The sequence below is a fragment of the Hipposideros armiger genome, unplaced genomic scaffold, assembly GCF_001890085.2.
Source record: "Hipposideros armiger isolate ML-2016 unplaced genomic scaffold, ASM189008v1 scaffold_27, whole genome shotgun sequence".
Lineage (NCBI taxonomy): Eukaryota > Metazoa > Chordata > Mammalia > Chiroptera > Hipposideridae > Hipposideros > Hipposideros armiger.
This window is the reverse complement of record NW_017731377.1, coordinates 5,375,153-5,391,345: the sequence shown is the minus strand read 5'-3', so window position 1 is coordinate 5,391,345 and position 16,193 is coordinate 5,375,153. Positions and strand designations below refer to the sequence as shown.

The window sequence follows — 16,193 nt, the reverse complement described above, 5'->3', positions numbered from 1 at the left end:
TATTCTTTGTGAACGGTGCTCCAGAATTGTGCACACAGAGCCTTTGCCCCTCTGGTATGTACTTTCAATACCTCATTCTTTTTTTTTCCTTCTTTTTTTAAATTTATTTTTTATTAGTTTCAGGTGTACAAAACAATGTAATAGACATTTACACCCGTCACAATGTGATAACTTCCCTTCCTCAATCTACTGCCCCTCTGACATCGTATATATTGGGTCGTCAGGAAAGTCATGACACATTTTTGCATTGAAAAACAGAAAAATACATCATGACTTTCCCGACGACCCAATAGTTGTTACAATTCCATTGACTCAATTCTCTACGCTGTACTCCACATCCTATGACGATTATGTGTATATATATAAAATTATAGTTGACATTGATTATGATTCAGCTTCAGGTGTACACTGCAGTGGTCAGGCATCTACACCATCCATGAACTGGTCTCCCTAATAAGACGTGACCATCAGACACCCTAGAAAATCTTTACAACATTATTGATTATATTCCCCAAACAGTGTTTTGTATCCCTGAGGCAATCTTGTGGTTACCAATTTGTGCTCTAATCCCCTCACCTTTTCCCTCATCCCCACCCCCTCCCATCTAGCAACCCTCAGTTTTTTCTCTCTATCTCTGAGACTGAGTGATTAGTTTGTTCATTTATTCTATTCTTTAGATTCCACATATAAGTGAGATCATATGGTTTAATACCTCATTCTTGATTCCTTCCGTTTTCCTTCACCCTTTCTTTATCCATCTTTTCCCCACTCCTATTTTTAATTTTTGTAGTAATTGTTGCATTTTGTGTGTCTTCGTAAACCGCCAGAAGTCCTCTGTGAAATAAGGTGCAGCATAACTGAATAGCTAAGTCATAGATGCAGAGCTGTCTTGGTTCATACCCTTCATGTCATATCCAATATGTGGCACCCAGTCTTGATCCTTACTCCTTTTAGTGCTTGTTTCAGCTCAGATATATTGGTGTTTGATAAGCTGGTACTTCTGTTAAATCAGACTATGGTATGCTAGCTCATATTTGAAATGAGAGTCCAATATAGCTATAAACATATGGCTCACACTGTGCAATGTTCTTTTTCCTTTCCCAGGGAGTTTCAAAAAAATATACAAGAACATGTGTCCAATCCTAGGATTCCCTGCCAGAATTTTTTTCCTAAATTGTGGCTTGACATTTCAGATCATTAAGTGGACACATCTGTCCGAGTATGTTTTCCTTTTCAAAAGAATATTTGAAGACAGTTACCCAGCGACGTAGTTGAACATTCTTAGTTTGCCCCAAGGTATTTAGTGTTCTCAACCCTTAAGAGCAGGCAGAAATCCACAGAGCTGTGTGCAGTCATTTTGTTAGTGGCCATGTGGTCCCTGGGTATTGAGTGAAAATATAGAATTCACTTTCCTGTTTCCTTTAAGCACATATTTGTGAGTAATTCTTAATAAGTCAGTGGTTTAGGGGAAAGAACCTTAGAGTCAAAGGATTCATTTTTAAATCTCGCCTCTGGTTTTGAGCAAATCTTATAACTTAATGGAGCCTCAGTCTTCTTAACATATAAAATAAATAATACTGATGCCTGTTCCACCTCCCTCATAGGGTTACCGTGAAACTCAGATGTGTGTGAAAGTGCTTTGGAAACTATCAGAGCGATTAGAACTGCATTTATTTCCCCAGTCTGGGATGAAATGAGATCATAATAACTAACAGCCAAACACCATTTATTTGGCTCCACTGTGCTAAAATTTTAGTTCCCTCAGACTTTTCCCAGCTAGTCCTGGGAGTTAGCTGGGATTGCTGAACACGTGCTCTGGAGTGAACCGTCTTGGATTCTTCACAGTGAGCGCCATGTTCCTTCTCTGGGGCTCACTTCAGTGGGCTTTCGGTTGCTGCTCACATTGCCACACTAAATCCTTGGCCTGATGCCACTAATGTCCTTGCTAAAGGGACATATGCCCTTCACACCTGGTTGGCTTGGCAGGACCCTACATGAGGCACGTCCACGGGATAGATGAGGTGGCGGGGTTCTCTACAGCCATACTCGAAGCTTTCTGCCCCAGAGTTTGTGCACATTATTTAAGGTTGCTGCGGAGACCGCAAGCTGAGTGGCCCAGGGAGGATATAAACTTGAGGAAGCCTCTGGCTGTTTTGGAGCTGTGAATTCTAACCATTCTGTGACTGTTGTTGGAGGATCATTGACAGCTGAGCTGTCATAGCTAATGACTGGACAGCTGTCTCCCACTAACTGTGGGGGTGCCAGGAAACTGGCTTTTTCAGAGAAGATTAGAGAAAGTGAAAAACAAATACAGATACAGCTTTTTGGAGAGCCCGAGGTTACAAGAGGCCCACGTGGTCTGAGCAGATAATGGTGCTATTCTTTGTTACATAAGCTACATGAAACAATGGTTTTTATCAGATCTTTTTGTAATTTCTTTTTTTTTTTAAGATTTTTATTGGGGAATTGGGAGATGGGAACAGCTCTCGGGACTTGGGGGAAGGGGAACAGACAAGTTGCTGTCCTTTTGTTCTTCAGTCTAGTTGTGGAGGACTTTGCTTCACTGGCCCAAGTTGGCACCATCATTGCGCTCTTCCCGGGCGAGGCAGATCAGTCGCCGGCTTCTGGACGGCAGCTCACTGCAGCTGCTGGCCGCTCACGCTGGCTGCTGGCTACACACGGTAGCCCATGGCAACCCACCGCCACAGGGGCTGCAGCCTATGCCGTCGCTGGCGACTCACAGCAGCCCAGCTCCAGGTCGAGCTGTTGTTCAGCATCTTAGCTGTAGAGGGCAGTGTCACTGGCCCTCATATGTGGGATCCGAACTGGGGCCCTCTGGCGTACCAAGCCAGCTCTTAACCAACGCACGACTCGGCCGGCCCTGTAATTTCTTGCCTTAGCAATTAGCCATAATAAGCTAGAGTTTCTGGTCCTGGCCATTCTGCTCTGCTAAGAATCTTTCCCTTTCCTCCAATACATTAATTATTTGGATGTGAAATAAACCTATAGGCTTTAAATCTCTGCCTGGGAAAATGAAATCCATCCTAGGAGAAGTTTAGATGCACCTACCTGGTGGGAACTAGGGCTACTTGTCTTAAAACCTCACACACGGCAAGCATGTGTTTTGTTTTTATTTAGATTGAGCTGATTGGGAGAGTGGACCGCATACAGTTTATGGGCATACGAGCTAAAGCCACCCATTGTTTCTACCTTCATATTCATTGTGCTGTCCTACCTTCCAGTTATGGCACCATCCAGTACTCTCCAAAACAAGGCAAACAGCTGTGCTTTCTCAGTTACCTAGTTTTATTCTGAAAGGTGGTATATCTGAAAAACTTCCACAGAACCAATCATTAAGTCTGTGTTCATTGATTTTGACTTTTAATCCCAATAGAGCAGAAGCTAAAGATACATTATTCTCTTTTTCATTAATATTTAATTCATTACTGAAGAAAATAGGTGGTATTCCATGATATAGTCCTAGAAAATTTTTTGAAATTACATCAACCAAAATGTATTCAGTATTGACATAATACATGAAAATGCTGTCTGGCTAAGAGCAGAACTTCTGATGATTAGCTGTACCGATGTTTTCATCCTGTGGATGGTTAAGGAAGAATTGAGTTCTGGTATTACAGACTTAATTTTGACCTTCAAGGGAGGACTGATAAGAATTGATAAGAACATTGAGGAAAAGTAACTAGAGCACCTTACTTAGCATTTCTAATAATCAAGGAAAGGAATACAAGCTCTTCAAGGCATCAAGGCAGTTTTGAGAAAATGGTTAAATAAAAAATAAACTATAACCTCAATTTTATTGTGCGTAGTCAAAAGAAAAATTATATTATCAAGAATGGAAGAGTCTGCATGGGGGTGAGCATAGAGAAGCCAAAGAAAAAAATGTGATCATCACACCCCCAGTTACCCATGGGAGAGGAGCCTGAGTCAGCAATCGGAATTTAGTCTGTTCAGCAAACCCTATTGTGGAGATGAATGGAGCTTTCAAAACCCGTAAGATAATCAGATTCTATGTTCACCGAGCAACCTTCTGATTATAAACAGAATTTGCAGACAGATTTTCTAGTGATAACTAGGCTACATGAAAATGTGTGTTTTTTTCTCACTTCAAATTGTTATTTTATATACCAGCCTCCTGTTTGAATAGCACATGTAATTCTCTTAAGCTTAATCAATTTTTGTACATTCATAAAAATTATTTTTAGGACCCACCAAGTAATACCATCTCTAGATTATCTTTCTATAATTTTAATAATGACCTTAGAGGGAGGTGTCCAGTAATTTCAAATTTTAAGAAATTGATTGATTAAAAGACAGTGAAAAGCTCTAAGTTTAATTGTATGATGACCTATACATAATGAACTGAAGTTTATAAAAATGTCAAGAGTAGCATGTTAGACATGGATTATTTGCCAGAATCAAATCTACTCAGTTTAAGCTATAAAAAATTTTTTAAAATGGCAGGAGTGGTGGAAATGAGAAGGTAATTGAAAGGATGTAGAAGTATCTCACAGAACCCAAGATCAGGAAGTACTCCTGTCTGAACCAGAAAATAAAAAAGTGAGAACCAAAGTCATATTCTCTTTCTCTCTGAGGTTTCATGAACTCCCATCTCTACTTCTCTGTTTCTCTGCTTCTCTATGAAAATAGTTGCCCAGCCCTTGCCTCGCAAGATCATTCAAGAGCCTAGTAGACACCAGCTAGAGTCTCAGAAGCCAAAAGTCCAGGGAGAGGGCCTCTGATTGGCCCAACCTGGACAAGTGTTCACTGCTACTCCATCCTGTGGACCAAGGATGACAACATGTGTGGTCTCTTCTACCCGGTAACTGCTGTTTAAGGAGGATCTTAAAGAAGGTGACCTGGGCAGGGCTGTGAGTGATGGGCAGCTTTCAGAGAAGCAGGAGACATTCCAGACATGCATCCCAAGTGGTGTCTGCCAAAGATAACCAATAATAATAATAACAATAACAGTAGTAATTTAAAAAATATATTTGGAGTAAAATAAAGAACAAGCAGAGAAGGCAGATTATCAGGACATATTATATAATTTTAACATGTGAGAGGAAACAGATATATGTAATACTTTTGTTTCATAGCTATCTCCAGGAGTAATCTGAGTATTGAAAGTTTTATAGCCAACATGTTAAGAGGAAATTAATTTCAAATATAATGAGCATAGAATAAGAAAGTGCCTGAGGACTTTAAATTTGTTGAGGCCTTTAAAGCCTCTTAGAGCACTAGATAGATATTGAGGAAATTGCCAGATGAGTTTGAGAGGAGGTGTTGTCAGTAATCCAGAGGTATTGTGGAGAAGATGAGAGCTTTTAGGAAACTGGAGGCAGGAATATATCGCCTTGTATTTTCCAAGCAGGAGAGAGAAAGTTTGCTCGTGGAAGCTTGACATTGATGTGCTAAGATCCTAGGAGAGATCACTTATACATATTTAAAAAGTCACTAGGTGCCAGCATGGGCCTTTGAAAAGGAGTCAAAACAAGCTAGTAATAGTATCTAAAAAAAAGAAAAAAAGAAATGAGCTTACACTAGTGGACAAGGAGACTGTATGATACTTAATGCATCTTGATTTAGCAGGATATTTGAGTAAAGTCTTCAGATCCCTGTGGACAGATAAAGAACTGTAGTCTGAATGGTAGTGTAGTTAGATGAAATTGATGAATGGAGTGATATTTGACCTTTTCACATTTGTCCACATAAACAGTAGATACAGAGATAGCAATCTTACTAATCCAATTTTCAACACACAAAACTAGGAGGGATGGTTATATACACCAGTTGACAGAATCATCAAAGAGCAGAACCTGCTGGAGCATGTACCTAAACCAACAATATAAAATTCAGTAAATGTAAAAACATGGTATTTTATGCTGAGCTCAACTGCAAAAATACAAAATGAGAAACATTGGGCTTAATAGTAATTTGGTAAGATAAGTTCTAGAGACGGGTGAGCTGGCAATATGATACGGTTGCAAAAATATACAGAGGGTGCCAAGAAAATGTATACACATTTTAAGAAAGGAAAAAAAACTATTAAAATTATGCTGATGGTAACCACTTGGAGCACCTCTTGTAATTGCAGAAGTCAAACATGACTTATATTCATCTTTTGTTATCGGTACATATTGAGTATTACAATTTTAGTACAGTTTTTTTCCTTTCTTAAGATGTGTATACATTTTTTTGGCGCCCTCTGTATATGTATAGTGCCAATGTAATTTTAAATTATATATTTAAAGGAATTATATCCAGACTAAGGGTTGTAAATATTGACCGTTTATGTTGGCTAGTCCACATCTGAATTATAACAATCTTCTCTGGGAAATTCATTGACAAAATGGAACACGTCCAGATGATAAGGAAGCTTAACATAAATTTCTTTGATGCTTAGCTTCTTTATTTTGCTATGTGTAGTGAGCCGTAAGGACTAAAATCTCCCATAGCACGTTCTCAAGGAGCTTACTTTGTATCAGTCCAGTCGAAGGGCATGGAAACTGAATACTTGAGTAAAACCCACTCCCCTCAGCCTTTTGAGCTTGAGTGAGTGGGTTTAACAGTGATAATTCCCCCTTCATTAAAAATGTATATTGGTTTCTGAATGCTAAGTTAAATTTCATATTCTGTATTACTGGTTTCTTAATCCATTGGATGGCAGCACCGTTTAATGTACATTGTAAGCATCTTTCCACTTTCCTTCATCAGGGGAATGGGCGAGAGGTTTTAGATGGAGACAGAAAGGATTCTCAATGTATTTAAAAATAAAAGTAGATTGTTAAAAAAAAAAATCAGTGTTTTCCAAATCTTGGAATTGTTTCCTATGTATAAAGAATATTCCCTATTAAATTTAGAGCACTTGCAGAATTAAAGGAAGAGAATCCAAAATGACTTATTGAAACTCTCAGGAAATGATCTAGAAGTAATATACAGTCTTTAAAAGGGGCAAGATGGCTAACTTCCACACACAAATACACAAACGTGTACACACACACACACACACACACACACACACACACACATTACTGTAGATTAATGATAGTACATATGATTGCAGGAACTTGCAGCCAAACAGTGTTAAGTTTTTCATGGCCAGCTGAATTAGATATTACTTATTGATAAAGCCAAAATACAACAAGACTTTCTATCAAACTGCAGATGTTAAAAACATAGCTGTTACAGAGAGAATGCTAGTAAATTATTCATAGGCATTTCATTTTGGGTTTTGAAATCTACTTTTTGAAGTTATAGAAAATTCACTATGAAAATTCTTTAATCCCATCTTTTCTTCTGCTACTAAGCACCTCACCCACATGGCTCGTGAAAATATTCTGTTAAAAGTAATTTAAGGGCCAGCTGAGTGGCGTGATGGTTAAGAGCTGGCTTGGGATGCCAGAGGGCCCCGGTTTGGATCCCACATATGAGAGCCAGTGACACTGCCCTCTACAGCTAAGATGCTGAAAAACAGCTCAACCTGGAGCTGGGCTGCCGTGAGTCGCAGGTGACAGCGTAGGCTGCAGCCCCTGCTGCAGTGGGTTGCCATGGGCTACCGTGTGTAGCCAGGAACCAGCATGAACGGCCAGCAGCCGCAGTGAGTGGCTGTCCAGAAGCCGGTGACTGATCTGCCTCACCCAGGAAGAGCGCAATGATGGTGCCAACTTGGGCCAGTGAAGCAACGTCCTCCACAACTAGACTGAAGAACAAAACAACAGNACCACAGGTGAGGTGGCAGCACGTGGCGCGCGGTATCAGAGGAGCCCTCGGAGAGCAGAGAGCTGGAAGTCAGGTTACTGCGTTACATCCATACAGTGCTTCAGATTGCCGCAAAGTGATGTCCACTTGCAGCTGTTTAAAGGAATTTAAACTTTTTTACTCTTGAGAAACATAATCGAACATATCTCGATGGCTTCAAAATGTCTAGGATTTCTACAGCTTTTGGTAGATTTTGAAGAGGTATAATTTTTCCACCACTTGAAATACTTTATTTCTCAAATGTTAATTATTAAACAAACATACTTAGTAATATTTGAATCATTGTACTGGAACTCAGAAGACTGGTTTTTCTATTTGGATTTATAAACCTCCGAAATTTGGCAACTGGCCCTCACGAAAGATTTCTTCCAGCAGAGCTCTTATATCTTTGTTTGTGTTTTCCTTTCCCACTTAAGCACATTTATCTTTGCTTCTAGCTGCTCCCAGCACTCTGTGAAACAGTAGTCTTCTTGGCAACTGTTCTGTGTAGGCTCCCGCTCCATCAGGATGACACAACGGCAGCAAGCTGGAAGGGTTACATAATTAGATGGAATTAGATGGAATAACGAGCTAGTATCAGGAGGGGAAAAACTGGCAGCAGTGAAATGCAGAGGCACCTTAAGAATAACTTGCAAATCTGTCAAGTATCCTACTTATTAAATCAAAATGAGAATGGGTATAAATAGTAATATATATTTTTTAAAATGTGCCCTCGCTTCTTAGAATAGATGCCTTCCAGCAAAGTCACCTACAAAGTGAATGCCAAAGTTTGGTCTAATTCCGTGTAGTAAGGTGGAACTCGAGTTCTAGGGAAAGCCGTACCGTGATAATTTTAATAAGAATTATCAGGATAGACCCCTTGCCCCGCGTTTGCTGCTTATGAGGCTGCCAGGTAACGTTCTGTTCATTTATAGCAGACCTGAGTAGCATTTTTGTTTTAAATATTTTGGAAAGAGAAAGTTTATATGTTTAACAGACCATTTTAAAGAAGAAAATAAAAATCACCTACCACCCAAGTAGGTTTTTTTGTGGGGGTTTTTTTCACATGGATAGTCACCGCACAGATGACCACAATTGATTTCACCAGTCCTTTATTTTGGGACATTTGGGCTGTGTCCGGTTCCTCGCTATTGTAAACAAGGCTGTGATGAACAAGCTTGTGGTTCAGTCTTTGCCCACCATTGATTATCCCAATAGGTGTCTGATTGCTAGTGGAATCGTTAGGTCAATGTATTCATAACTGTTTTCGTTTACTTGGTGATATTTTTATTATTCTGGAGTCTCTTCTCCACTGTCCATCATATCCCTAGTCTACACTATCCGTCATACTCCTGGTCTACACTGCTCTATGAGCTTCCACCTCACACAGAACAGCTTTGTTCTGCCCTATTTCTTTTTTCTTGTTTTCTTTTTTTGTATTTGTTTCCCTTACATGTGTTCTATCTATTGACCTATTAGAAACCCAGGGAGAGAAAGTAACAAATTGATAATATACTGTCTCGAAATGACAGTTGACTGTTACCTGACTTGTTATGTGCACATGTATTCAGTCGTTGAGATCCTTGCCAGATTTTAATGAACCAAAATGTTTTCCACAATTGTGGTTTGAGATTTTCTGGCATCTGCCGCCTTCAGGGTAAGAATGAACATACCCTTTCAGTCCTTACCATATAATCCACCCCATCTTTGAACCGTAAACCTTTTGATAACTAACTTCAACCCACTTTTAGTAACTCATTAGTCTCAAAAAGATTTGATTTTCTGGAAAATTAGAACAAAGCAAAGATATAAGAGAGAAGTAAAGATAATTTAATTAATACAGGAAAAGAGGTGGACTACTTTAATGATTTCTTGAAATGGTATTACCAGATTTTCTCTTCCACTATATTAAACATCTTATGTGTATCAATTATATTACATGCTAAATGAACAACCTGGCTTCCTAATACCTTTAACAAGATAAATTACTAAACGTAGTGAATATATTCTCATTAGCCCTAGAAATTGCTTGTTCTGTGAATTAATAAATGCTAACTATTGTACATTTGTACTCTTTTCTACACCTATATTCGGAGTTTTGTAGTTGATAGTCTTCAAAAAATGATCTAGCGCATCTCCTCATTTTGCTGTAGAAACATTCATATCATTCAGTGTTTAAGACTGATTGTAAATGTTATACAGCTTATATTAATAACTCCTTCAATATCTATAATAATGATTCTCTTGGGAAATTATTCACTAACTCCAACCTAAAGTTATCATGCCACCACTGTAAGCTTACACCTTTTCTTCAAAAGTCAAAATTTGCTTTTGGAAGTTGAAGTTCTCCATATGCTCGATGTGATTTCCTAATTATAATTACAGTGCATTGAGAAGGCATATAATCACTCACTGAGTGATGAAACATGGAATAGGAGATGACTCAATAAACATTTTAAGGAATGTTTGCAAAGTGTGATTTTCAAATCTGTGTTGAACTTAAATTCCCAACTTGGTCTCTGCACAACTGTTTTTACTGACTTATATTTTGGTATAATGCCATTGGTCTCCATTGACAGCCTCCATGAAAAACAACCCAGCGAAACTCATTACTGCATTTACCATAAGGAAGCCCCTTAGAAAAAAATCTCATCTGGTCTTTACACCAAGAAAATTTTACTTAGTTTTTTTAAACACAGTCCTGACTGGGTTTCCCTGCTAGAAAATTCAAGCCAAATTGTGGCCCACCTATAATAAATATGGGGNCTTCCCCCAATTCCCCAGCACTGTTCCCATCCCTCCAATTCCCCAATAAAGATCTTTTTTTAAAAAAAATAGCTAATATATAAAATATACAATATTATATTACTTTCAGGGGTATACCATAGTTATTCAACATTTATATACCTAAAGAAGTGAACACTATGATAAGTCCAGCAACCATCTGACACTGTACCACGCTATCACAATATCATTGACTATATTCCCAATGCTTTACATCCTCATGGCTATTTTGTAACTATCAGTTTGTACTTCTTTCTGTGTGTGTGTGAAATAAACATTTTTTAAATTTCAGCTGTACAACACAGTGCAATAGATATTATACTTTTTACCCCTTAAAGTGACAGCCCCCCCAATCCGCCGCCCCGCTCCCCCCCCGCCCCGTAAATAATATCTTAAGCAACCAAACTGAGAAGTATAAATTCACAAATTATTTATCTCTAGCACATAAAAAGTGCTGGTGGGTTAGGAAGCAACTTCATCTATGAGTAACTTCATCTCAGCAGATTCTCTTTTCTATCTTGTATTCCTATTAAAATACGAAAGGTTGTATTTCATTCCCTTAACCTTAGTTAAGCCAATAATATTTAATCCAATCAGAAAACATATTCATAATAAGTTTGGAACTGAGCATACCTCTAAATAAATATGACAAAAATTTCCTTTTACAGATGCAAGTATTGGCACTATGATGAAAACCTGCTCACTTCCAGCGTTGTCATTGTCTTTCATAATGAAGGATGGTCAACCCTCATGAGAACAGTCCACAGTGTAATTAAAAGGACTCCAAGGAAATATTTAGCAGAAATTGTGTTAATTGATGATTTCAGTAATAAAGGTAATGGCTGTGAAATTGACATTTTTGTCTATAAAATAAGTTAATTATGAGTAATTGCAAAAGTGTGATTTGAAAATAATTAGTCTTTAAAAATTAATAGTTAACACCTATTATGAAGTTGGCACTGTGTCAAGCATTGTATATTGAGTTATTTTGTTTAATCTCGACCATAATCCTTACGATGCACAATATTATCTCCATTTTACACATGAGGCCCAAATATGTTAAGTAAGTTGCCAGCAGTCACAGAGATAGAATTAACATCTGGAATCAAATGTATGGGCTCATAAGTCTGTATATTTAACCACTATCTTACACTTGGGGCCTTGGATTTTGCAAAAATTTAGTCATAGAGGTAATTTATTGAAAGACTGAAAAAAAAATGCAATTTCATGTATCTTCTATAGCCACCTGATGTTTCATCCATAGTTGTCAAACTGAAATCCATATACCTATTTAATAGCCTATATTTTGCATTTTAATGATGAAGCATTATTGAATTTGGCCAAAAACCATAGACTATTTTTTATTATAATAGAAAGTATCTACTAAAGACTATTTTGTTCTCTGTGTGATTCAGTATATTGGATAAAAGAAAATTGTATTTTATTTTTTATTATTTTTAAGGAGCCAACTATTATAGCATTTAGAGAGGCATTGGTTAGTCTTGGTTCAACTTGGCAAGAGAAAGATTGAGCATTGATTTTCCAGATAAGTGAGTTTAAGTTAACATTTTTAAAAAATAGATTCATTATTGTAAGCTGAATATATCTTCATAATGACATAAATGTTAAAAGATAATGCTATATATAGCTCACACCCCAAATCAGCATGCTAAATAAAAAATGCAATTGTGCTGCTGGAACCCAGATCTGGGTATTTGTTTATTCTTCTTTGCTTGTCACAAAACTGAATGGAATCCTTTGAAACTTGACCAAAGAAATTGGTACTCAATAACAACAGGTTATTTGCTTTTTGGCAAATAAGTTTTGCAAACAGTTTTTGTGTACTAGCAGTGATACCACTGACTGTAATGTCAGAAGTGAAGACAGAACATGGGTAGTCTGAAAATATCATTCAAAATGGCTTTACAAAAGCTTCCTCCAAAACTTAATTTAGAACTCTTGCGGTCTGGATAAACCTCTACCCTGTATGCAATGATGTGACCAGAATCTTGATCTTATACACATATATTAGCATAGGGAAGAAATAGAAATATGACCTATTTCCTTTTCCCCTCATCTTTGTGCAATTAATCACTTTTTTCAACTAATCATTTTTAATTACAGAATGTATAACTTAAATTTTTTTTTTTTTTTTTAGCTGAGCCATCCTGCCACCTGTTGGCAGCTCAGCAGCAGCTCAGCTCGGAACCACTGTTGCTCAGAGCTCAAACTTTNCAGGAAGAGCGCAATGATGGTGCCAACTTGGGCCAGTGAAGCAACGTCCTCCACAACTAGACTGAAGAACAAAACAACAGCAACTTGAATGTTCCCCTTCCCCCAATTCCCCAATAAAAATCTTAAAAAAAAAAAAAGTTATTTAAGAATAACTCCGTAGCTTTAATCATTTCAAACCTATAATTTGAATATTAATATTTGCAACCAGAGCAGTTCTGTGATAATCTAAGGCACTGCTATCCTTGATGTGAGAGGATTTTTAAGCTGTCTTAGAAAATGAGGTACCAGAGAGCAGAAATGAGTCAAATGTCTCTAACAAAACCTATCCATTTAAATGTGGCATTCTTGTTTCAGTTGGTCTTCCTTCTTTCTTATTAGAACCTATTACAAATTTTATGCCAGTAAAGTGAGAGAAATGAAACGGGGTTTTACCTCAATGCCATGGGTGCTTCTTTCACTACCAAGACTTAACATCAAGGCTTTGTATATTATAAACTCTACTTCTGTGCGTTCTACCAATGGCCTCATCTCACAGCGGGAAATCAGAAAACTGCCAAAGAGTTAAACTTTCTCATGAACCTACATTCAGGCTGATGGTGGCAAGTGAAAGGTAACCCAATCTGTGTTGGCGTAAAGGTCTCCTTTGGGCTAGTGTCTAATAGGCCTGAAGTTCTAACTCCCTGTCTGGGCCCTTTCTGTGCTCCAGAGGCACTTGTCTTCTCTTCCTTTCTTCTATAGCATCCAGGTGACAGAAGGGTCAGATATCCTTGAGGTGGTGTGGGTGGCCCTGGCCTGCTTTCCCTCCATCTCTGCCGCCTTCTTCTGGCTCTGAGTGAGGTGTACCCTGTCTCCTCAGGTGTCCCGACCTCTTTTCTTTGAAGGATCCCCTTCTGCAGTAACTTCTGGTCAATTCTGTTGTGTTTGGGACCAGTGGTCCTTTCCCACACATGCTCCACTTTGGGGACTCATCTCTACTTAGCCTTTTACTGCTGCTGTGTATCCTCTGAACCCCAAGGGCCAGACCCTGGCTTAAGCCTTCTACCCCATATTTCACTGCATGTCATCTTACCCTTTTACATGGTGACTCCTGCAGGCCGCTGGATCTTAACTCTCAGCTACCCTCCATATTCCCACTTAACGCATGTGGAAATTTCTAGGCTCTCTGGCTCCATCCTAGAACCAAGGGAGACTGCAAAGGCAAGTTAAGAAAAGGAATTGTCTTGCACGCTCCCTGCCTAAAAACACTTCTGCGTTATTTCTGTTCTGCACTGCAGCCATCCCACATTGGATATTCTCTTCCTAAAGTTCAGAATGGAGGCTGGACACAAGTCCCTTCCTCCATCTGCTTTGATGATGTTCTATCATCGTGTTCCCTCCAGATTTTCCTGTTCTTCTCACTTAGAAGAACTTCTACTTCCCCTTCCTTTCCCTCTTCCACCTGCCATATGGACTTAATTATTCTAGCTATAAATACATATAGCTAGTATTTTTTCTTTTGTTGATGTTAAACAAGATGCCTTATCATCTCAAGATAGCCTAGGTTTATTTCCTGACTTCATTACTTACCAGCTATGTGATCACAGGCAAATCATTTATCTCTGAGCCTCAGCTCCCTCATCTGTAAAACGGGAAGATTAATAGTACTAACTTCATAGCGGTGCTGGCAGGTTAAATAAGTTAATAAAAGTAAAGAAGTAGAATAGTGCCTGGCACATACTAAGCATATGCTGTTATTTGCTATTATACTTAAAGGCTCTTCTTTGTAACTTTTCCTCTTTAACTTACGTTTATTTTTCATAGTTTAATTATATTGCCCAAAGATATCAATCTCCCATCTATTCATAATATCTGAATCATATGCACACAATTCATTCTTGTGCTTTTGTCTTTTCCTCCCCACTCGGATGGTCTCAGTACTTTTTTTTATCATCCTTTTCATTTCTCCCTCACATCACTGGCTCTAGGAGGCCTTCCTGACCACCTGTCCTGAGACTAAGTGAGATCCACTTGTCACATGCACCCTGGTTTTCCAACCAACACACTCAAGGGTAGTACAAATACTTGCTCCATGCCTCAACGTCCCCTGTAGGATCTCGGGCCTCATTAGGGCAGAGCCATGTGTGTCTTCCTCGATGCCGTAGCTCCAGTGCCCAGCAGATAGCTCAGGCATAGTAGGTACTAACTACTTACTCATTTAATGAGAAAATGCAGGTGTAAGAAATAAGGTTGAATGGAATACCAGACTCAGTCTGTGTTTCTAGAAAAACAAACTCTAAGAACTCAGCCAATTTAGAACAATTTTGAAAGGAAAATAAACACCTGGAGAAAAGGTTGTTTCCAGCTATCTTTGGCCAGGTCCCATTTTGGATAACAGTTACTGTTCTGAATGCTGGTCTAGGTTAACAAGCTGATAATGTTAATTATTGCTTTTATGGTTTTAAATTTAATCTTGAGAACAAGCTTATGTACTAGTTATGAATAGCTATGGGGGGGAAACAAAAAAAAAAAAGCTTTGCCTTCCACTTACCCAGGAGAAGGTAATAGGCTCCACATGCTAGATCTGAAAATTAACTCGTGCAAAAAGAACATGGGTCTCAGATCGTTCTCATTAGTCTGTCGTATTCTTAACTTTCTTGTTCTTCCATAACCAAACAGGAAAAAAAAAAAATATATATATATATAGAGAGAGAGAGAGAGAGAGAGAGAGAGAGAAAGAGAGAGAGAGAGAGAGTATATAATATGTGTGTATACACACACACATATACATATGCCACACTTCTATGAAACTCAATGAACCTTCCCTGGTTCCTTGAATCTTTTTATCAGGCTGTGTTTTTAGTTTTCTTCCAATTAGGAAAAGGCTTCTGGCAACTTTAATCTTGCTACAGTTTCAAACAGTTTTGTGTTAAATAGCTGAAGATCCTTCTTTAGCCAGTCTAGTAACTCTAAACAATATTAGAACTTTCTTTATTCATTCAACAGTTTTGAATGCATGATATATGCTACAGTTCAGCCTTTAAATTTTTTCTCTTAATATTTGACCCATTATTAGAATAGGATTGCTTTCGAACATAGTTATATAGTGGTTTATTCACAGCAAGTGAAATAAATCCCTTGTACCAGAAGCTCAAGTTTTAAAAAGGAAAATAACCTGAAAGCTAAGTTATGGGGGAAAAAAGCCTGAGAGCTATAAATAATATCTTTTTTTTTTTTTTTAGTTTTTTTTTAAGATTTCTATTAAAAATATAGCTAAGGGTCAGCCCAGTGGCACGATGGTTAAGAGCTGGCTTGGGACGCCAGAGGGCCCCGGTTCGGATCCCACATATGAGAGCCAATGACACTGCCCTCTACAGCTAAGATGCTGAACAACATTCAACCTGGAGCTGGGCTGCTGTGACTTGCCGGAGTCGGCATAGGCT

At 38.4% G+C, this 16,193-nt stretch overlaps 1 protein-coding gene across 3 annotated transcripts in view; it reads left to right on the top strand.

Annotated features, from left to right (window-relative positions):
• The window catches only part of GALNT7 (polypeptide N-acetylgalactosaminyltransferase 7), a 138,019-nt gene that overhangs the window by 94,352 nt on the left and 27,474 nt on the right, over positions 1–16,193 (top strand). For all 3 annotated transcript variants that reach the window (XM_019636187.1, XM_019636185.1, XM_019636186.1), the window contains exon 3: positions 11,208–11,374. In XM_019636187.1, the coding sequence (XP_019491732.1) occupies positions 11,208–11,374 (167 nt within the window). The remainder of the gene's footprint in view (positions 1–11,207; positions 11,375–16,193) is intronic.